Source organism: Macaca nemestrina, chromosome 1, assembly GCF_043159975.1.
Source record: "Macaca nemestrina isolate mMacNem1 chromosome 1, mMacNem.hap1, whole genome shotgun sequence".
Taxonomy (NCBI): domain Eukaryota; kingdom Metazoa; phylum Chordata; class Mammalia; order Primates; family Cercopithecidae; genus Macaca; species Macaca nemestrina.
This window is the reverse complement of record NC_092125.1, coordinates 207,519,448-207,540,938: the sequence shown is the minus strand read 5'-3', so window position 1 is coordinate 207,540,938 and position 21,491 is coordinate 207,519,448. Positions and strand designations below refer to the sequence as shown.

Here is a 21,491-nt window from a genome sequence, read left to right as displayed (position 1 = left end):
TGACTGGGAGACGGTAGGAGCTTGCCCAGGCAGGTAATCTTTTGCTCCCAAGCCTATGACTCTTGCTCTAGAGCAGAAGATCGTGGAGTGGGAAGAGAGACAGGGCTGGAGATGGTTGGGACAGGGAGTCTCGAATGCCACTTAAGGAAGAGAAAGAGTTTAACCTATGCCTAGCATCATACCAGGCACTTTGCATTTAGTTCTCACTACATCCTTGGAGGTAGACTGTTACTATCCCCATTTTACAGATGAGAAAATTGAGGTTCAACATCACAGCTGGTGGGCAATGAAGACAAGTCTTGTTTGGCTTCAAGGTCATTCCTCATAGTCCAGAGAACCCTGAGTGCTGAAGAGGAGGAGCATTGACTTTCTGTGATCCCAAGTGGGACCAGTCCTGGGCACCTGCTCATCCATCTGTTGCCCCAGCCACCAGTGTCCCTAATGCCCACTTCTGGGCTTAATACACCAGGGGGCGCTCAAACTGTGGTCCGGACCTCATCTCTTTGTGCGGTGAAATGAGCTGGCAATGGGACACTTTATCCTAATGAAACATTCTGTGCACCCTGTTGTACACAGGAGGGCCTAAAATGAAGTCAACATCCCCCACCCTCCGGGAGCTCCCAATCTTTGGGCAGAGGGTGGAGACAGGAAAGCCGTGTGGTTTAGGCGCTATGATGGGGGGAGAGCGCAGCTGTGGGCACATAGAACCTCCGCTCTGTGCCAGGCCCCATGTTGGACAGAGACGTATACCACCACCTTCCAGGTGCCCACATTTCTCTCCATAGCATGATGAGATGAGCATGTCCCCGGGAACCCAGCTGATGGCATCTGAGTTCGGGGCTGAGTGTGAACCAGAGACATGGTCATTGCTGTGCATGGCCGAGGAAGAAGAGTTGGGGTGGGCTGTAGGGCACAGGCCATGTTCCCTGCGGAAATGGCATTTGGTTGGGGCTCGAAAGGCAGGATTTGGGCAGCTAGAGAAAGAATTGGGTCTTCCAGGTGGCAAAGAGGCAGGGAAGGGAGTCAGGGATTCTGAGTTCAGAATCCTGCACCTATTTTTTATTTGCCTTGTAACCTTGGGCAAGTCACTTGCCCTGCTGAGGCTCGGGTTCTCTCCTGAAAAATAAAAGGAGAATAAAGCCTATTTCTCAGGGCCACCTGCAAAAGAGAATGTGGTGCATATAAATTAAAGTATCTAACAGGGCTTGTGGCACAATGTTGCTGTTTAATGCTTGTTTATTTTATTCATTTCAGGCAGAAAGCGGGATTTGGGATTTGGGTTTTCGCAGCAATACTGTGGCTAGCCATCAGGGTGAGAACTCTGTGGATCCCCTCAGCACCTAGATGCATCTGGTACCCTCAGGCACACCAGAGCTCCATTTGTCCTCCCTCCCTTCCTGGGAGTGGACTGGGCATCCCAGGCCCCCTCCCCCAGCTATCTCCGGAGCTGGACCCCTTTGAAGCGCCTGCAGGTCTATTTTGAGAGCTGAGCGTCTCCCCTCCCCTCCTCTCTTCCTGTTTATGAAACCCTGATCCCTCCCGAATCCCTCCTGCTCCCCTGGCCAGAGCTTAGGCAGGATGTGACTGTGGACTTCAGGGAGGCTTGGGCAGCCTCAGGTGTTGGGAGGAACTTCCCTGGGCCTGGCCAGAGAAGGCCAGCCACTGTCCTAGTACCTGGGGCCCTGTGTCTGGGCTCTGTCCTTTCAGCCTGCCCAGGGGAGACCCCACAGCAGTAAGACTAAGTAAACCTGGGAGAAGTTTTGTTTCCAACATCCCCTTGTCTCTGTGGCCCCTTTTGCTTCTAGAAACAATCTGATAGTGGAGCATATTGTTCCAACCTTCATTTTACAGAGGAGGAAACCAAGGTTCATACAGGGAAACAGATTTGCCGGGAGCACTCAGCTAGTGAGTGGCCAGCTCTTCCTGACATCCCACCCTGCCTGCCCCCCTGACCTTAAGCCCCTTGCTCACACAGGTCTTTCTCTACCTGAAGTGTCTTTTTTTTTCCTCCTTTCTGCCTGGCCAACACTTGTTCATCCTCAGGACCCAGCTGGGCTGCCCCTCTGGAAGGTCTTTCTTGACTTCACCCATTGGCAGATAGTCACCACCTTTGGGCACCCACAGCACCTTGGTTATGGCTGTCTCAGGATAGTTGTGGTTTTTTGGTTTTGTTTTTGTTTTGAGGCAGGGCCTCCCTGTGTTGCCCAGGCTGGAGTGCAGTAGTACAACTACAGCTCACTGTAGCCTTGACCTCCTAGGCTCAAGTGATCCTCCTACCTTAGCTACCAGAGTATCTGGGACTACACGCGCACGCCACTATGCCCAGCCAGGAGTTCAACACAAGCCTGGGCAATACAGGGAGACCCATCCTCTACAAAAAAAATTTATTTTTTTTTTTGAGACGGAGTTTTGCTTTTGTTGCCCAGGCTGGAGTGCAATGGCACGATCTGGGCTCACTGCAACCTCTGCCTTCCAGGTTCAAGCGATTCTCCTGCCTCAGCCTCCCCAGTAGCTGGGATTACAGGCATGTGCCACCATACCTGGCTAATTTTGTATTTTTAGTAGAGATGGGGTTTCTCCATGTTGGTCAGGCTGGTCTCGAACTCCTGACCTCAGTTGATCCGCCTGCCTCAGTCCCCCAAAGTGCTGGGATTACAGGCATAAGCCACTGCGCCTGGCCCTCTACAAAATATTTTTCAAAAATTAACCAGATGTGGTGGTGCGCACTTGTCCTCCCAGCTTACTCCAGAGGCTAAGGTGGGAGCCTGAGAGGCTGCAGTGAACCATGATTACGCCACTGCACTCCAGCCTGGGCAACAGAGTGAGACTCTGTCTCAAAAAAAAAAAAAAAAAAAAATGCTGGACACAGTGGCTCATGCCTGTAATCCCAACACTTTGGGAGGCCAAGGCAGGCAGATTGCCTGAGCTTAGGAGTTCGAGACCACCCTGGGCAACATGAAACCCTGTCTCTACTAAAGTACAAAAAATTAGCCAGGCATTGTGGAGTGTGCCTGTAGTCCCAGCTACTCGGGAGGCTGAGGCATGAGAATCACTTTGAGCCCAGGAGACGGAGGTTGCAGTGAGCTGAGATCTCACCACGGCACTCCAGCCTGGGTAACTGCTCCATCAGTAGGAGGCACACTTATCATCATCTCTCCATGCCAGGCCTGACCTAGTGTTGGAGGCCAGCTCCCCTTCAAGGCTGCCAGGGAGCTGTGGACCCCTCCTCACCTGCCTGGTGGCATGCTGGGAGATGTGTCTGAGGACATCTGTCCCACCTGAGGGAGGGGGTAGTGCCTGGGAGGGCCCTGCAAATGCTGCCAGCTGGGGAAGGGGCTGTTGGTGTCCGTTAGGGACAGGATTGGCAGGTGGGCTTGGCTACAGCTGGTAGGGTAGGGACCCTGGAGACCAGGAATCAGGCCCGGGGGCTCTGGGCTTCTCTTCCAGCTGCCCTGTAGGAGGAAGTAAATAAAGAGGAAGTCCCTATGCTGGGGGGGGGGGGATGGGGCAGGGACCAAGGGATGTGGGCTGGTGGCTGTCCTCCCCCCGCCCGCCACCAGAGGCCTCAGGGCCCACACAGCCTTCAGCAAAGGCAGTTCTGAGACTGTTTCCTTCCTGTTGCCCCTTCTGGTACCCTGCTGGCCACAGAGGCTAGTGTGGACTGGGCCCCTTGGTTTATCTCAGTCTGTGTCTGGAGACTGTCCTCCCACAAAGTAGCTACGTCTCTACCTTCTTTCTTTGCATCTGAGGGACCAGGGGTTGGTAGGGAGGGTGAGCTTTGGGGCTCCGAGAGCTGCCCCAGCCTCCAAACTGGTCTGAGGAAGGTGGAGAGCAATGAGAGGCTTGGCTGAGGGAGGCATCTTTCGCAATCTCCCAGCAGCCATCCACCCGCAGACTCTGCAAGGACAGGGAAGGGAAGTCTGTGTGTGCGTGGGGGCGTGTGTTTCTGCATAGGGGTTGTCTGTGGACAGCGTTTCCGATCACTGGCCTGAGTGTGTGTGTGTGTGTGTGTGTGTGTGTGTGTTCCTGTGCTGTACTGGTGTGAGTGATGAAGTGAGACCACGTAGAAAGGGGCTGGGCCTGGCCAACCCCTGCCCCATAGCTGCCTGCTCCTCCTCTCAGACCTCTGTGAGGTCCTTGGTTGGGCTTTCTGCCCACCTTACCCATCCTGGGGCTTGGGACTGGCAACCATCTTCGGGGCAGCTGAGCAGGGCAGGACCGGGGCCACTGGTGCCTGCTTTCTGGGCTGCCATTGTGGGTGGGCCTAGCCATGGGAAGGGTGCTATGGGGGGTGGGACACAGTATCTAAGCTTTGGGCTGGACAGTCAGACAGTGGCCTTTGCTGACTTTTGCCCCACATTCTTTCAGGTCCCCCCCTCACGTGGATGTTTGCGGGTGCTGATATGCCCACTGTGTCACCGCCTTATCGCCTTGTGACTTCTGTCTCTGCTCTTGTCTGTCCTCCTTAGAGTCAGAGGACATAGGGAGAAGTGTGCCCCTGGGCCTTCCCTGGGGTCATGGGCTTGGGGTCTGCAGTGTCCCCTCTTCTGCAGAGGAGCCTGACCCATCTTCTGCCCCTCCTCCCTGCAGAGGGGGAAGTGAGAAGGAGGGGGGCCAGAGACCCTGCCTTCTGGGCCAGGAAGGCTAAAAAAAAGCAGAAGTAAGAAGAGTAACGGGGCCCTCTGGCCACCGGCCTGAGTCCCACCATGCAGACCCCGGCAGATTTCCCCAGAGTTGAGAGAGACTTGGTTCCCTGTCCCAGAAAGGTGAGCAGAAGAGTCGCCTGCCTCCAGCAGTGTCTGTCACCGTGACTGGGCAAGGAATGGGTTTGGGGGTGGCTCTGTCCCCTGGGGTTTCTGGGTGATTTCCTGCTTCTGTCCCCAGGGAGTGCTCTCAGTCAGAGGCAGACAGATGAGGTAGAGGCTCAGATCTCAGGGTGGGGTGTGCAGGTATTGCTGTGTGTCCTTGGCCCCCCCTCAGTCCCTCTTTGAGCCAGGCTTTCTGCCTGTCCTGCCAGGAGGTTACACTCGGGTCTGATTTGACTGCGGCTCTCTGGTGTTTTTGTGGGGCTGTTCCACCCACTCCTCCATCTGTCAGGGAGGGTTAGGTATCTTCCCCTGAAGACAAGATTGTGTCTCCGAGGGCCAGGACCTATAGTGGGAGGTCCCAGGTGGACTCTAGTACTGAAGGAGAAGGGGGTTTGGGTAGACGGGTGGGCAGGACGTGGCTCTGGCTGATTTACCTGTCCACCCTTTCCTGGCATTTGATGCCTGCTGACCCCAGGCCAGGCAGTAAGCAGGGAGGCACCTGGGTCCAAGCTAGCTCTGCCACTGTTTGCTTTGAGCCTCGGTGAGTCACTGTCTTCTGAGCCTCAGTTCCCTGTTCCTGGAATGAGGATACCAGTTTTTAGGATATGATCAGAGTCAAAGACATCAGATTGCACTCAGGAGATAGTCCTCTCAGCCACTATCTGGGCCCTCCTCAGGTCCTGGCATAGGAGGAAAATCCTAGGGAAATGGAAAACCTCAGAGGTGGGTCTGTAAGAAACACCAGAGTCCTCTCCTGAATGGTGAGAGTTTGCAGATTGTATCCCCTCATCTCTTTCCCCACCCCAGGTACAGCAGCAAGAACCCACAGCTCCGCCCTTAACCCCTTCCTGGGGATCCCTGCCCTGCTGCCTGCCTGTGTATCTGCCAGGTGTCAGACCTATCTGCCCTAGGTATTGTCAGTCTGCTTGGGGCTCGTTGGCTCTCCTGCTGTCTCTCTTTGCTGCCTTCCTGTGTCTGTGGTTGGGTTCCAATCTCTCTCGCCACTTGATAAGTGCCTGACTTCACCTGTTGGGCACATGTCACATGTTAGGTGCCTGTTGTTCATGTCCCCTTCTGTCTCTGCCTGTTGGGTTTATGTCTTCATCTGTCTCTGCCTATTGGATACCTGTCCCCTTCTGTCTCTGCCTGTTGGGTTTATGTCCCCTTCTGTCATTGCCTGTTGGGTTCGTGTCACCATCTGTCTCTGCCTGTTGGATACATGTCCCCCTCTGTCATTGCCTGTTGAGGTTTGTTTTTTTTTTTCCCAAGGCAGTCTCGCTCTGTTGCCCAGGCTGGAGTGCACTGACGCGATCTTGGCTCACTGCAACCTCTGCCTCCCGGGTTCACGCCATTCTCCAGCCTCATCCTCCCAAGTAGCTGAGACTACAGGCGCCTGCCACCACGCCTAGCTAATTTTTGTATTTTTAGTAGAGACAGGGTTTCACCATGTAGGCCAGGATGATCTCGATCTCCTGACCTCGTGATCCACCTGCCTTGGCCTCCCAAAGTGCTGGGATTACAGGCGTGAGCCACCGTGCCCAGCCTGCCTGTTGGGTTTATGTCCCCTTCTGTCATTGCCTGTTGGGTTGGAATTCTCTTCTGTCCCTGCCTATTGGAGATGTGTTCCTTCTGCCTTTGCCTGTTGGGTTCATGTCCTCATCTGTCTTTACCTATTGGGTACATGTCCCCTTCTGTCTCTGCCTGTTGGGCTTGTGCCCCATCTGTCTCTGCCTGTTGGGTTTGTATCCTTATCTGCCTACACACATTGGGGATGAGTCTCTGTCCACCTCTGTCTGTTAGATATGAGTCCCCTCCTGCTTCCCCTTATTGGGTACACATCTCCATCTGTTTTCTATTGGATATGAATTCCTCCTGCCTCTGCCTGTTGGGTGCGTGTCCTTATCCATCCCTGCCTGTTGGGTATGTGTTCTCTCCTGCCTCTGCCTGTTGGGTGTGTGTCCTTATCCATCCCTGCCTGTTGGGTATGTGTTCTCTCCTGCTCCTGCCTGTTGGATGCCATTCTTCTTTTTTTTTTTTGAGACAGAGTCTCGCTCTGTTGCCCAGGCTGGAGTGCAGTGGCGTGATCTCGGCTCACTGCAAGCTCCACCTCCCGAGTTCACACCATTCTCCTGCCTCAGCCTCCCGAGTAGCTGGGACCACAGGCGCCCGCCACCACACCCAGCTAATTTTTTGTATTTTTAGTAGAGACGGGGTTTCATTGTGTTAGCCAGGATGGTCTCAATCTCCTGACCTCATGATCCGCCTGCCTCGGCCTCCCAGAGTGCTAGGATTACAGACATGATGGATGCCATTCTCATCTGTTTCCACCTGTTGGGTGCCTGCTTCTGCCTGTTGAGTGTCTCTCTTCATCTGCCTCCACATATGAGGCACCTGTCTTTGCCTGTTGGTTACCTGTTTGCTGTTGGGTACCTCTCTGCTGTTGGGTACCTGTCTGCTCAGCAGCTGCACTGGCAGAGGGCTTTCCCTTTGCAGACCCACAGGGAGGATGGGGGAATGGCCAGAGGGCAGCCCTCAGGCACTGAGGAGTGGGGGAGAGAGAGGAAGGGAACGTGGTGAGGGTGTAGGCCTGGTGCTGGGAAACCACAGGCCCTGAGTGATTGGCTCCCTTGGGCCGGGCCCAGCCCCCGCCCTCACCCTGCACATCCGCCTTGGTCCCGGCCACCACCGCGGCAGCCCCGGACTCTGCCTGCTCCTGCCATGGTGCCGTGGCCCTGCTGGGCGGATGGAGCAGGATCCCAAGCCGCCCCGTCTGCGGCTCTGGGCCCTGCTCCCCTGGCTGCCCAGGAAGCAGCGGCCCAGGATCAGCCAGACCTCTCTGCCTGTCCCTGGCCCTGGCTCTGGCCCCCAGCGGGACTCGGTGAGTGTACCCAGATGTCTGGTCCTGGCCTGGCTGTGTCCCTCGCAGCAGGTGCCTGGGAAGCCAGCTTAGCGTAATCTGGCTTTGGGCTGTCCTGGCCCAGGCCTGGCCCTGCGGGGTGACTGGACCCTGCCCAGACTTGCTTCCTGGGTAAGTGAGGAGGTACTTCAGGGCTTCAAGGCAATGGCAGCAGATTAGAGGGAGGGTAGAGTCCTGGAATGGCTAGGATGTGGCAAGGGGCTTCTAGTAGGTTTGTATGAAGGAAGTTTGGGAAGATGAGCCATGCAGTCTCTGGCCTTAATTCTGACCTGCCCCAGGCCAGCACTTACCAAGTTGATGGGGGAGTTTGGGTGACTCTTGGGTCTTTGTGCACATCAGCCCTGTCCTACTGACCAGAGGGATCCCCTCATCCCATCCTGACCAGGAACGAAGGCCCAGCTCTACCTCCCCATATGAGAACAAACCTACTTCCTATTGTGGCAACCCTAAAGCAGCAGGGGGAGGGAAGCCCCACAGGCAGACCTGGGGCAGGTCTCTGGGTCTCAACCAGAGCCTGAGGTTGACTCAGCCTGGCCATGCCTGGGCATCCCTTTGGGCCTAATCAGGCCAGAGCATCGGGAGCAATAGGAGTGGTGCCTCTTCTGTTTGACCTCCCCAGCCTTTGAGGCCCTTTTGAAATCAATGACCTTGGAGGCTGGCCCTTCAGGGAAGTCGTCTGTTGGGCCTTTAGGTCTCATCTGCTGAGGTCTGGTGGGAATGGCCTTGGGTAGGGGAACTCCTGCTGCCCGGATGGGGCCCACCATGCCCACCAGCTCTGTCCCTCCATCAGGATGAGGGCGTCCTCAAGGAGATCTCCATCACGCACCACGTCAAGGCTGGCTCTGAGAAGGCTGATCCATCCCATTTCGAGCTCCTCAAGGTTCTGGGCCAGGGATCGTTTGGCAAAGTGAGTCATGAGCCCGTGGCTGTGAAGGCAACCCTCGTCATGTTAGAGGTGGGGGTCAATGGTCACCTAGGGGCCCAAAGGATCAGAGGTCACCTTGGTACCCAGGGAGAACAAAAAGACCAGCTTGGGGCTCAGAGAAGATGGAGGTCAGCCTGGGCGCAGACCTCTCCCATCTTCTGCCCTTGCTTCCCTCTCTGCCTTCTCAGGTCTTCCTGGTACGGAAAGTCACCCGGCCTGACAGTGGGCACCTGTATGCTATGAAGGTGCTGAAGAAGGCGACGCTGAAAGGTGAGTAGGGACACCTCCCTGTGCAGAACCCAGGCTGGGCTGAGGGAGGCAGCCCAGACTTCAGGGGCCTTGGGTCTGGCAAGGGAGACGGCTCTGTCTTCAGGAGCACCTAGTTCAAAGGTGGAGAAACAGGCCTATTTCTCAGCCATCTCTCCCCACCCAGTCCCCCTCCCCCTAAGCCAAGTGCCAATGACTGGCTGTGAAGGTCTGGAAGGTGGTAACAGGGTAAATGTAATATGTTTGTCAGAGGGCAGGGCCCTCAGCTACTTAGCTGGTTAAGCAGAGGCGTTCTGACTGTTGATGCTAGCAGAGTCTGAGGGAGACCTCTGTGGCCCCTAACTCAGGGGCCTGAGAGAAGGGTGTGAGTGAAGAGGCAGGGAGCCCAGGGAGGCAGCTGGGCCAGGCGAGAGAGGGTGAGTCCAGGCAGGGCCACAAAGCTGGATGGCAGAGAGGTTCAGAAGGGAACCCTGGGCCAAGATTAGAGTTCTGGGGACTTACAAAGGATATGAGGATGGTTGGTAGTGGGTTTTGGGTTGAACACTGACCCCGTGGCCTGGGAGCCCGTGTGACCACTGACCTGGTGGAGTCGCAGCCAGGTGCCCTTCCTTGACCAAGTCTCCCTTTAAATAAAAGTCACAGCCGGGCGCGGGGGCTCACACCTGTAATCCCAGCACTGTGGGAGTCCAAGGCGGGTGGATCATTTGAGGTCAGGAGTTCAAGACCTGGCCAACATGTTGATACCCTGTCTCTACTAAAAGTACAAAGAAATGAGCTGGGTGTGGTGGTGCGCCCCTGTAATCCCAGTCAGAGCCAAGTCCTAGCTGGGGAGGTCGTGGGGGCAGTAGGAGGCGTCAGCCTTAAGGATGTTATGGGTGGCTTTGGTCTCCTAAGGCCAGCCTGGTGGGGGTGGGAGTCATCCCCCAGGAGGTATGGTGGCAGCTTCAGAGGGAGGAGAAAGTTGAAAAGCCTGGGTTCCTGCTGTGAAGGGCTTGCAGGCTGGGCCGGAGAGGCTAAGCATACCCGACAGTGCGGTGCAGCCGGTGCTGAGACTGGTGTGCGTGGATATCCGACGGGCTGGGGAGCTGGGAGTGGTGGTGCAGCCTTGCAGAGGGTGGGACCAGAGGCCAAGGGGACACCTAAGGAGCGGTAAGCCTTGAAGGACGAGTGGATTTCTCCAGACCAAAAATGGTCGAGGAAGAGACCCTGGGAAGGAGAAACTGTTTGCCTGACCTAAAGTACAGAGGTGGTTTGAAAATGTAAGGTAGGCTGGGCGCCATGGCTCATACCTGTAATCCTAGCACTTTGGAAGGCTGAGGCGAGTGGATCACTTGAGGTCAGGAGTTCGAGACCAGTCTGGCCAACATGGGAAAACCCCATCTCTACTAAAATACAAAAATTAGCTGGGTTTGCTGGTTTGCACCTGTAGTCCCAGCTACTCAGGAGGTTGAGGCACAAGAATCGCTTGAACCCAGGAGGTGGAGGTTGCAGCGAGTAAAGATCGCGGCACCATACTCCAGCCTAGGCGATGAGAGCAAAACTCCATCTCAAAAAAAAAAAAAAAAAAAAAAACAACAAAGGAAAAAGAAAATGTAAGGTGACCAAAATAGTTAACTCTGGTGTGGTCCCTGTCGTGTCTAGTGAGGAAAATACAAAAATTAAAATAGAGGAAGGGGCCCACTGATGTGAAAAGTGCTCTGAAGGGAACCAGCTCTGTAGCCCTGTGTGCTGACACAGAAGGCGTGTTGGAAGGCAGCTGCAGCTTCTACTTGTAGCAAGGGCCGAGGATTGTGTCCCGAACAAGACTCTGGAAAGACGTGCAGGAGGAGCACATTGGCCAGATCTCCTAAGATTAGCAACTGTGAGCATCAATTCTAGAATGGCAGTGACGATTGAATAGAATTCATACTAGATGGATGGACTAGTGAAGGCTTTGGGACTATGAGGCTGGAGAGGAAACTGCCGATCCAGTACATGGACCAAAAAAGCCTTTAGTTTTGCACTGTGTGTATTGCTCAGACATTTTGTCTGGTCTTAGTAAGCATTCCTTAGCCTTCCACCTCTCCTTTTAATAGAAGTCAAGGCCGGGTGTGGTGGCTCACGCCTGCAATCCCAGCACTTTGGGAGGCCAAGGTGGGTGGATCATTTGAGGTCAGGAGTTCAAGACCAGCCTGGCCAACATGGTGAAACCCTGCCTCTACTAAAAATACAAAAAAAAATGAGCCGGGTGTGGTGCGCCTGTAATCCCAGCTACTCGGGAGGCTGAGGCACAAGAATTACTTGAATCTGGGAGGCAGAGGTTGCAGTGAGCCAAGATCACACCACTGCACTCCAGCTTGAGTGACAGAGTGAGACCCTGTCTCATAAAAAACAAACAAAAAAACAAAGGCCACATGAGAGGTCTCAGTCAAGGGATAATCAATATTGTAATAAACTTAAGTTGAAACACAGTGCCCAAAATGAACCTAAGCAGCCAAGTCCAAAAGCCTATTTTTTTTTTTTTCTTTCCCAAGACAGAGTCTCGGCACATGCCACCAGGCTGGCTACTTTTTTGTATTTTTTACTAGAGACAGGGTTTCACCACGTTGGCCAGGATGGTCTCGACCTCCTGACCTCATGATCTGCCTGCCTTGGCCTCCCAAAGTGCTGGGATTACAGGCGTGAGCCACCACACCTGGCCCTAAAATTTGTTTTTTTTTTTTTTTTTTTTTTTTTGAGATGGAATCTCACTGTGTCGCCCAGGCTAGAGTGCAGTGGCGCAATCTCGGCTCACTGCAACCTCCGCCTCCCGGGTTCAAGCCATTCTCCTGCCTCAGCCTCCCTAGTAGCTGGGACTACAGGTGCCGCCACCACGCCCGGCTAATTTTTTTTGTATTTTTAGTAGAGACGGGGTTTCACTGTGTTAGCCAGGATGGTCTCGATCTCCTGACCTTGTGATCCGCCCGCCTCGGCCTCCCAAAGTGCTGGGATTACAGGCGTGAAAAATTTGTATTTTTAATGCAGACAGGGTTTCACCGTGTTGGCCAGACTAGTCTTGAACTCCTGACCTCAAGTGATCCACCTGCCTTGGCCTCCCAAAGTGCTGGGATTACAGGCATGAGCCACCCCCGGCCCAAAAGCCTGTTCTAATCACACTAGAAAAATCAATAGGCCGGGCATGGTGGCTCAAGCCTGTAATCCCAGCACTTTGGGAGGCCGAGATGGGCGGATCACGAGGTCAAGAGATCGAGACCATCCTGACTAACGTGGTGAAACCCCGTCTCTACTAAAAAAAAAAAAATACAAAAAACTAGCCGGGCGAGGTGGCGGGCGCCTGTAGTCCCAGCTACTCGGGAGGCTGAGGCAGGAGAATGGCGTAAACCCGGGAGGTGGAGCTTGCAGTGAGCTGAGATCCGGCCACTGCACTCCAGCCTGGGTGACAGAGCGAGAGCAAGACTCTGTCTCAAAAAAAAAAAAAAAGAAAAATCAATAAAACATGATACTTGGTGGGCTTCAATAAATTTAGAAGGCAACCTGAAAAAGAGAAGAGTGCTCTGAAGGAGAAGCACTGTAGGAATCCAGAAGGCCCTAACTCAGCTTGGCAAATTAGGGAGTGCTTCCTAGAGGAGGTGAGGCCTAAGCTGAGCCAAAGAACCTGCTGAGAGTCAGAACTGCCCGACAACTTTTATTCTTTTTTTTTTTTTTGAGACAGAGTCTCGCTCTGTCGCCCAGGCTGGAGTGCAGTGGCCGGATCTCAGCTCACTGAAAGCTCCGCCTCCCGAGTTTACGCCATTCTCCTGCCTCAGCCTCCCGAGTAGCTGGGACTACAGGCGCCCGCCACCTCGCCCGGCTAGTTTTTTGTATTTTTTAGTAGAGACGGGGTTTCACCGGGTTAGCCAGGATGGTCTCGATCTCCTGACCTCGTGATCCGCCCGTCTCGGCCTCCCAAAGTGCAAGGATTACAGGCTTGAGCCACCGCGCCCGGCCTACTTTTATTCTTTAAAAAAAAAAAAAAAACATATATGAAGGGTGCCCGCCTAGACCCATGGATCGGGATTTTAGGCCCAGGGAATCTGCCTCTCTAGCTCCCCAGGTAGCCGTTCTTACCAGCCCTGACTGGAATTTGGGAATTTTTATGCCAGGTGGAAAGCAGGGCTGGTGAAGGCGTGCCAGGGGGAGGTGCAGAGGCAAAGTCTGAGGATGTGACAAAACAGAGCACCTGGGGAGCAGGTTGCTCAGACTGGCTGGTTAACAGGCCTTGATGGGGCGTGGTGGGAGAAGGGACCAGAGAGAAGGGCAGGGTGCCAAGGCCCCAGCTGTGGGCACTGCTGTGAGGGGTGGGAGCAAGGAGCCAGCCAAGGAGCCAGAAACAGACTGGGAAGGAAGAAACCTGAGGATTGAGTGTCCCCAAAGCCCTGGGTGAGGGGGCCTTGGGAGCTCAGGCCTGGAGGAACAAGTGGAAAAGAGATCCCTTAGCGGGGGCTTGGGAGTGACTGTGTTGAGTGTCTAGACTACTGGTGACTTCCTTTCTCGTCTGGCCAGTACGTGACCGTGTCCGGACCAAGATGGAGAGAGACATCCTGGCTGATGTAAACCACCCATTCGTGGTGAAGCTGCACTATGGTAAAGCTGCAGGCCCTATCTGAGCTCCTCCCCTACCCATCTTTCACCCTTGCCTGTGGTCTGTACACTCTCCCACCGCCTGCCTGGTAGGCCAAGGGAGCCAGGGCTGAAGGGGCAGGTCGTAAGGCCCGGGTGACTCTACCATTGCCTTTCTCCCTCTCCCCAGCCTTCCAGACCGAGGGCAAGCTGTATCTCATTCTGGACTTCCTGCGTGGTGGGGACCTCTTCACACGGCTCTCAAAAGAGGTGAGCTGACATCTACTGCCAGAGGGCCCCGGCATGGAGCTGGGGGACAACAAGGTCTCACATCCCAGGGCCCTGTACAGAATGTGTTCAGATGGCTTGAATCTGGAACCACCCAGGCCTGCCTAGCAGCCCCTGGCCCGGGAAATACCATTCACCCTCGGATGGAGGCCATACGCTGGCAAGGTCTCTGAGAGTTTCTCCCAAGGAAACTCTGGGGAGCTAAGGGTTCCTCTCACCTCCGCACCTGCATTCTTCCAGGGCTGCTCTGAGCAGAGGTGTGAAGATAGGGGAGAAGCCCAAAGTCACCCAGAGAGCCAGACACTTCAGCAGTCATCTCCCATATGTCATCCAACAGGATTTTGAACCAATATAAAAGGATTTGAGGCTGGGCGCAGTGGCTCACACCTGTAATCCCAGCACTTTGGGAGGCCGAGGCGGGCGGATCAGGAGGTTAGGAGATCGAGACCATCCTGGCCAACATGGTGAAACCCCGTCTCTACTAAAAATACAAAAATTAGCTGGGTATGGTGGAGTGTGCCTGTAATCCCAGCTACTCAGGAAGCAGAGGCACAAGAATCGCTTGAACCCGGGAGGCAGAGGTTACAGTGAACCAAGATCGTGCCACTGCACTCCAGCCTGGTGACAGAGCGAGACTCCGTCTCAAAAAATAAAAAAAAAAGATTTGAGCTAGAAAATGGGGTCATTCATACAATTCAGACTTTAAAGAGAATCTAGCCTTTTTTGTTTTTTTTAATTGTAATTTTTTTTTTTTTTTTTTTTTTTTTTTTTTTGAGATGGAATTTTGCTCTTGTCACCCAAGCTGGAGTGCAATGGCAGGGTCTCAGCTCACTGCAACCTCCGCCTCCCGGATTCAAGCGATTCTCCCGCCTCAGCCTCCCGAGTAGCTGGGATGACAGGTGCATGCCACCATGCCTGGTTAATTTTTGTATTTTTAGTGGAGATGGGGTTTCGCCATGTTGGCCAGGCTGGCCTTGAACTCCTGACCTCAGGTGATCTGCCTGCCTCAGCCTCCCAAAGTGCTGGCTGGGATTATAGGTGTGAGCCACGGCACCCGGCTTAAATTGTTATTTTCCCGAGTAGCTGGGATGACAGGTTCATGCCACCATGCCTGGTTAATTTTTGTATTTTTAGTAGAGATGGGGTTTCTCCATGTTGGCCAGGCTGGTCTCGAACTCCTGACCTCAGGTGATCCGCCTGCCTCAGCCTCCCAAAGTGCTGGCTGGGATTATAGGCATGAGCCACCGTGCTTGGCTTAAATTGTTATTTTAATGTTTGAATAGGAAATACATTTACATGATTCAAAAGAAAAATATTCACGAAGAAGTCTTACTCCCGCCCCAGCCCCCTCTATCCCCACCCATAAACGTTATTATTGCTTTCTTGTTTAACTTTCCCATGTTTCTTTTGCAAACAAATCTGATATATGTTCATTCCTACCCCCACTTCCTTATGTAAAAAGTACTATTCTGTATACACTGTTCTGTACCTTGCTTTTTTCAAGATAGTACATCTTGGAGCTCACTCCATCTCAGAACATGGAGAAACTCCATGTTCTAGTTTATAGCTGCAAAGCACTCCATTATGCAGGGGATACAACTGATTCCAGCCTTCTACTCTTGGACCCTGGGCCTGTTTCCAACCCCTTCTATTTCCGAACGATGCCACAATGAGTGGTTTGCGTATTAGTCATTTCATACTTTGTATGACAAGAAGGCTATATGGCCTGGCGTCTCCAAGGGTCCTCCCAGGGTGGCCCTTCAGGACCAGGAAGCTGCTGACTGCCCAGTGCCCCAGCTCTTAAGGAAGAGGAGGGCCTGCTGAAGACCCTCCTGTGTTTTGCAGGTGATGTTCACGGAGGAGGATGTGAAGTTTTACCTGGCCGAGCTAGCTCTGGGCCTGGATCACCTGCACAGCCTGGGTATCATTTACAGAGACCTCAAGCCTGAGAAGTGAGTGAAGCCTCCAGCCCCACCCCTGCCTCCCCAGGGGAGGCCTCTTCTAGGACAGGGCCATCCTGAAGTGGGTGGGCATGGCTTTCTCCAGGAACGTCCTCCTGTCTTGGGCAATCTGAGGAATGGGTGAGTGGGGTGGGTGGTAGTGCCAGCTGCCCAGTCACTAATGCTACCGTTCCCAAGGGCCAGGTACCTTCCATGCAGGTAATGTTGCCCATCTTTTTTTTCTAATCTAGTGTGACATTGGAGATGCTACCTTTAGAGGTCTTTCCTTGATACAGCCCTGTAGAATTTTCCCTAATATCTAACTACCCTCAAATGATAACTAAGGAGCCAGGGGCAGGTGGTGAGTTGGAATAAGATCTGGGTTTAGCGTTTGGTAGCCTTGTATTCAAATCCTGTCTCCACCTACTAGCTAGACCTACTAGCTTGATGACTGTAGAGCTACTTAACTGCCCTAAGCCTTAGTTTCCCCATTAGCAAAATGGGGCCCTAATAGTACCTGCCTCACACAGTTGCTTCAAGGATTAGCAAAAAAGATAGGCAACATCCCTGCATGGCACTGCTACCACCCTGCAACGCCCACCCTGTCATCAGAGATAACTGCGTGGAGCACCTCCTCTGGGCTGAGCCCAACTCCCACAGCCCTGTGGTGACACCACCACCCCCACGGCCACAGCTGAGGAGCCCTGACCCCTATTCCTCTATTACAGCATCCTTCTGGATGAGGAGGGCCACATCAAACTCACTGGTGAGTGGAGGCCGCCTGCCCCCTTGAGCCCCAGGGGAGGGCAGGGCAAGGTCCTAATAGGTCTCGCTGAGTGCTGGGGCCTCATTCTTCCTGAGAAGCTGTGCCTGTTACTTGGAAGTGTTCAAAAACTCAGGCCTCAGACTTGGAACACCCTCAGTTGGAATCCCAGCCCCTCATTGTGTAACGTAGGGCAGGTCACCTGACCTCTCTGGGCCTTAACTTCCTCCTGCGTGTCATGGGGCTGATGGCTTCTGGCCTCTGGGCACGGGGGTTGGGTGTGCAAAGGGTGGCAGCAAGGAAGGCAGGGTTCCTGAGGTGTGTCCTCCTGCCCTCCTTGCTGTAGACTTTGGCCTGAGCAAGGAGGCCATTGACCACGAGAAGAAGGCCTACTCCTTCTGCGGGACAGTGGAGTACATGGCCCCCGAGGTCGTCAACCGCCAGGGCCACTCCCACAGTGCGGATTGGTGGTCCTATGGGGTGTTGATGGTGAGTGCCCAGACAGGGGTAAAGGATCCAGCCCAAGCCTCTGGCCTCAGTCTCCCCATCTGTACAGTGAGGGGGTTGATCATCTCTAGGGCTCTCCCCGTCTCCTCTCACAGCCAAGCTGGCCTCACTCTATATTCAGCTGTGGTTTTCTTCCTTGGAAGGATCCCAGGCTTGACCCCACCTGAGACACACCTAACCCAGTGCTGGCCTTCTCCCCAGCCTCGCGCCCCCACTGCTGCGCCTGGTGGTCTGGGTTGGCAGAGGCAAGAGGGACGGACGTAATTCTTGCACCAGGAAGACTTGGATGTATCAGCAAGAATCCTGCGACTAGGGCAGAGGGGCCTGGATGGGAGGAGGCGGGAGGTGTGTGGGGGAGACAGGGATCAGAGCCTGAATAGACCCTTGTCCTCTGCAGTTTGAGATGCTGACGGGCTCCCTGCCCTTCCAGGGGAAGGACCGGAAGGAAACCATGACATTGATTCTGAAGTAAGCCCCAGCCCTGCCCTGATAACAATGGACTCCTCCAAGCCCCAGCCCCAGTTTGGGGGTCAGAATATTATTACCCTGTCCCTGCCTCAGATTCCCCTTCTAATGAGACTCTCCTCTGGGTTAAACATTATACCTTCCTTTTTCATCCATAGGGGCCTGTGGGTGGGAACCCTGAAGTCTTTGGGAAGTGAATTAGTGGATGGCTTGTCTAGACCGAGCTGGGAACTAAACCTGGACAGGGGCCGGGGGAGATGGGGCCTCTGGGGCAGGGCTCGGCCTTGATGAGTCCCGGGGGCTGTTTCAGGGCGAAGCTAGGCATGCCCCAGTTTCTGAGCACCGAAGCCCAGAGCCTCTTGCGGGCCCTGTTCAAGCGGAATCCTGCCAACCGGCTCGGTAAGCAGCCCCAGCTCAGGGGAGGGGATGTGGCGATGGGGAGTCGGGTACAGCTGCAGCCTAGGCCACAGGGCCACATCTGGGCTGAAAGGGGCCGTTGTGCTTTGTGTGGGCAGACAATGCTGCGGGCCACCCTGCCTTCTGGCTCCATGTGTGGTGTTGTGGAGGGGGGAGCTGACCTGTGTGTAGGGGGAAGGCAGGAACTGAGTCATCCCTACTCCCTCTGGGGACAAGGACAGAGGCCCCTACACAGCTTCTCCGCCAAGGCTGCTGGCACAAGAGAAAGAGCATGAGCTCAGGAGTCAGAAGGCACAGGTCCCAATCCCGGCTCTGTGTCAGGTCCCCACTGCCTGGCACGAAACAGTCCCTGTATAAATATTTGTTAAACGAATGAGGCCACTTATGAACTAAGTAACCCCGGGCAGGTGACTTCACCTCTCTACACCCAGGTTCCTCGTCTCAATGGGAGATGATGATCCCAAGCTTGCTTCAGGGCTCTGTTGATGAAATGAGGTTGCGTGAACATGCCGGCATGTAGTAGGTGTCCAGTGTGTGCTGGCTTCCCTGGCTCCTGGGTTCATCTGGTCCATGACCAGCTGTGTAAGGTCCAGTCCAGGCCCCTGGGGTTGAATGGAGTGACAACCTGTTCTATGGTTGAAAATGTCAATAGGATAAGAGGAACAGAGATGAGGCTTGCGTTGGAATGAGGTGGGGCTCTCTGTAGGTCTCAGAGCAAGCTCAGCTTCTGTTCTGACTGTGTGGCCTTGGAGAAGTTGCCTAAAGTCTCTGGGCCTTCCTCCTCCCACTAGTACATTGGAACTTCTTCATCAGAAGCTCCAGAAAGTGGAAAATGCTGAGTAGGTGACAGGCCTTAGGGTGATGGCTGGGTAGATTTGAGGCAGAGTGAGCCCATTTTCCCCTCTGCTCCAGCAGCTGGTCCCAGAGCCCTGTGAGGCTGCTTGGTGGGCAGGGTGGTGTCTGGGGGTTGCGCCACCCAGGCTCAGACCCTTCATTTGGGCTCTTTCAGGCTCTGGCCCTGATGGGGCAGAGGAAATCAAGCGGCATGTCTTCTACTCCACCATTGACTGGAATGTGAGTGTGTCCACCCACGCCAGGGCTCCGGCCATCTTGGCCACAGGAAGGGTGGTGGGAGGGGAGCCTCTGCTAACAAGGGCCCCAGACGCAGGAGCAGAGGGTCATAGCTTGCCCTTGAAGACAAGGGCTGGCCTCCTGAGGGCAAGCAATTATGCTGTTGTCTGCTGGGCAACATGGACTATGTTCCAAGCCCAGCACCTCCTCCTGCATGGGGCTCCTGGTGGGCTGTTGAGGGTGCTGTGGTGACCAGGGTGCCCATCCCACTGTGCAGAAGCTATACCGTCGTGAGATCAAGCCACCCTTCAAGCCAGCGGTGGCTCAGCCTGATGACACCTTCTACTTTGACACTGAGTTCACGTCCCGCACACCCAATGGTGCGTCTCTTATCTGTTTTGTCTGTCTTGGGCTGGTACAGGAGAGAAGCCAGGAGTCGGTGGCAGCTTGCGGGGCAGAGATAGTCAGGGACACTGACAGGCCGAGGTGTGTGGATGGGCAGGCGGGTGAGTTTCTGGCTCCGTGGGACTCTGACTTTCGCCCTGTCTCACTCTGCCTGACTCACTCACTCTGGGGTTCTGTGGGTCTCTTTGTGTCTGGTGAGAGAGTAGGAGTCGGGGTGTGTGGGTGTTGAAGGCCACAGTAGAAAAGTCGGGACCCCTGCCAGGGGCACCTTCCAGCCCACTGGGAAGACCAAACACATCAGGCTTACCATCACGTCAGGGAGAAGGAATCTGACCCAGCCACACTGTGTGGTGGCTGAGCAGAGGTGACAGTGCCCATAGATCAGGGACAGGCATGGGAATCAGCTTTGGCTGCCCTGACTACCGGGCCTCCGTGTACTTACCTGGAACAAGGGCACAGCCACAAACCCACTCATTTCCTGGGGTTGCTGCAAAGAGCCAGTGAAGGAGCTTCTGGGAAGGAGCTGGGTGAATCCTAACTTTTTGGCCAGATATTGACAGTGGGTGTGGGGTGGAATGTTCTGGGAGGCCTCCTATAAGGGCATGTTTTAGGAGAGGGAGTACTTTTCTTTTTTTTTCTTTTCTTTTCTTTTCTTTTTCCTTTTCTTTTGTTTCTTTTCGAGATGGAGTCTCGCTCCGTTGCCCAGGCTGGAGTGCAGTGGCGCCATATCGGCTCACTGCAACCTCCACCTCCTGGGTTCAAGCGATTCCCCTGCCTCAGCCTCCTCAGTAGCTGGGATTACAGGCATGTGCCAGCACGCCTGGCTAATTTTTGTTTGTTTGTTTGTTTGTTTGTTTTTGAGACGCAGTCTCACTCTGCTGCCCAGGCTGAAGTGCAGTGGCCGGATCTCGGCTCACTGCAAGCTCCACCTCCTGGGTTTACGCCATTCTCCTGCCTCAGCCTCCCTGGTAGCTGGGACTACAGGCGCCCGCCACCTCGCCCGGGTAGTTTTTTGTATTTTTTTTTTAGTAGAGACGGGGTTTCACCGTGTTAGCCAGGATGGTCTCGATCTCCTGACCTCGTGATCTGCCCGTCTCGGCCTCCCAAAGTGCTGGGATTACAGGCTTGAGCCACTGCGCCCGGCCAATTTTTGTATTTTTAGTAGAGACGGGGTTTCACCATGTTGGCCAAGCTGGTCTGGAACTCCTAACCTCAAATGATCCACGATGGGGTGCTTTTCTCACTGTACTTGCACACCTCTGATGACAGGGACAGCAGTTCTCTAAGCAGTCTGCTGGGCAGTGTGACAGGTGCAGCTTTGTAGGAGTCAGGGGCCAGAGAAGCAGCATGAGGCAAGGCTTCTCAGAGGAGGGAGCGAGTGAGCTGAGTCCTGAAGGATAGGCAAGCAATGGATTATCTAGTTAAAGGGAACAGTGTGTGCAAGGGCTCAGAGACCCCTTTAAGGATCTGGGAAGTCCAACGTGGCTCAGCTGTGGTGTGGAGAGAGAAGAGGAGGATCACAAGGCCCTCCATTGCCAGACTCAGAAGCTGGGCTTACTCCTGAAGGCAGAGGGGCACCTTTGAAAGGTGCGGGCAGGGTGGCAGATTTGTGGTTGGAACCTTCCCTTTGGCTACTGTGCAGGGATGGACCTGAAGGGGCTGATGTAAGATGGAGAAGCTGGGGAGGGAGCATCCAGGAAGGGACGAACTGTCTTGGCCTGGGATGGAAGTGGATGTGAGAGTCTTTAATGTTCCTCATGCATCAGGACTGGACTGGTCTAAACACATATGAGCAGTCGGGCTAAGGCCTGGGATGGACAGGCCCTCTGCAGGCTCCTGCCATGGCCAGCCCCTGAGGCAGGTCTGAGGCCCTGTGCTCCCCCTTTGCTGGGCTGCCTCAGGGTCGAGGGGACCTCCTCAGGTACCCTCACATTCCCCTCCTGCCCCTACAGATTCCCCAGGCATCCCCCCTAGCGCTGGGGCCCATCAGCTGTTCCGGGGCTTCAGCTTCGTGGCCACTGGCCTGATGGAGGACGACGGCAAGCCTCGCGCCCCGCAGGCACCCCTGCACTCGGTGGTACAGGTGAGGGGGGCAGGGGGCTGCTGCTCCGTTATCCTTTTCTAAAGAATGGCTGTGAAT

At 54.6% G+C, this 21,491-nt stretch overlaps 1 protein-coding gene across 4 annotated transcripts in view; it reads left to right on the top strand.

Moving 5' to 3' along the window:
* Positions 1–21,491, top strand: part of LOC105494511 (ribosomal protein S6 kinase A1) — a 46,649-nt gene that overhangs the window by 8,633 nt on the left and 16,525 nt on the right. Inside the window, exons 2-14 of one of the 4 annotated variants that reach the window (XM_011762998.3) lie at positions 4,369–4,766; positions 8,516–8,632; positions 8,839–8,920; positions 13,439–13,519; positions 13,686–13,765; positions 15,629–15,735; positions 16,452–16,489; positions 16,833–16,975; positions 17,391–17,461; positions 17,769–17,857; positions 18,885–18,949; positions 19,224–19,326; positions 21,304–21,434. In XM_011762998.3, the coding sequence (XP_011761300.1) occupies positions 4,707–4,766; positions 8,516–8,632; positions 8,839–8,920; positions 13,439–13,519; positions 13,686–13,765; positions 15,629–15,735; positions 16,452–16,489; positions 16,833–16,975; positions 17,391–17,461; positions 17,769–17,857; positions 18,885–18,949; positions 19,224–19,326; positions 21,304–21,434 (1,167 nt within the window). In that variant the 5' untranslated portion in view covers positions 4,369–4,706. Of the gene's footprint in view, positions 1–4,368; positions 4,767–7,456; positions 7,687–8,515; positions 8,633–8,838; positions 8,921–13,438; positions 13,520–13,685; positions 13,766–15,628; positions 15,736–16,451; positions 16,490–16,832; positions 16,976–17,390; positions 17,462–17,768; positions 17,858–18,884; positions 18,950–19,223; positions 19,327–21,303; positions 21,435–21,491 lie in introns of those variants that run through there. The other 3 variants (XM_071097963.1, XM_011762996.3, XM_011762997.3) reach the window with 3 other exon arrangements.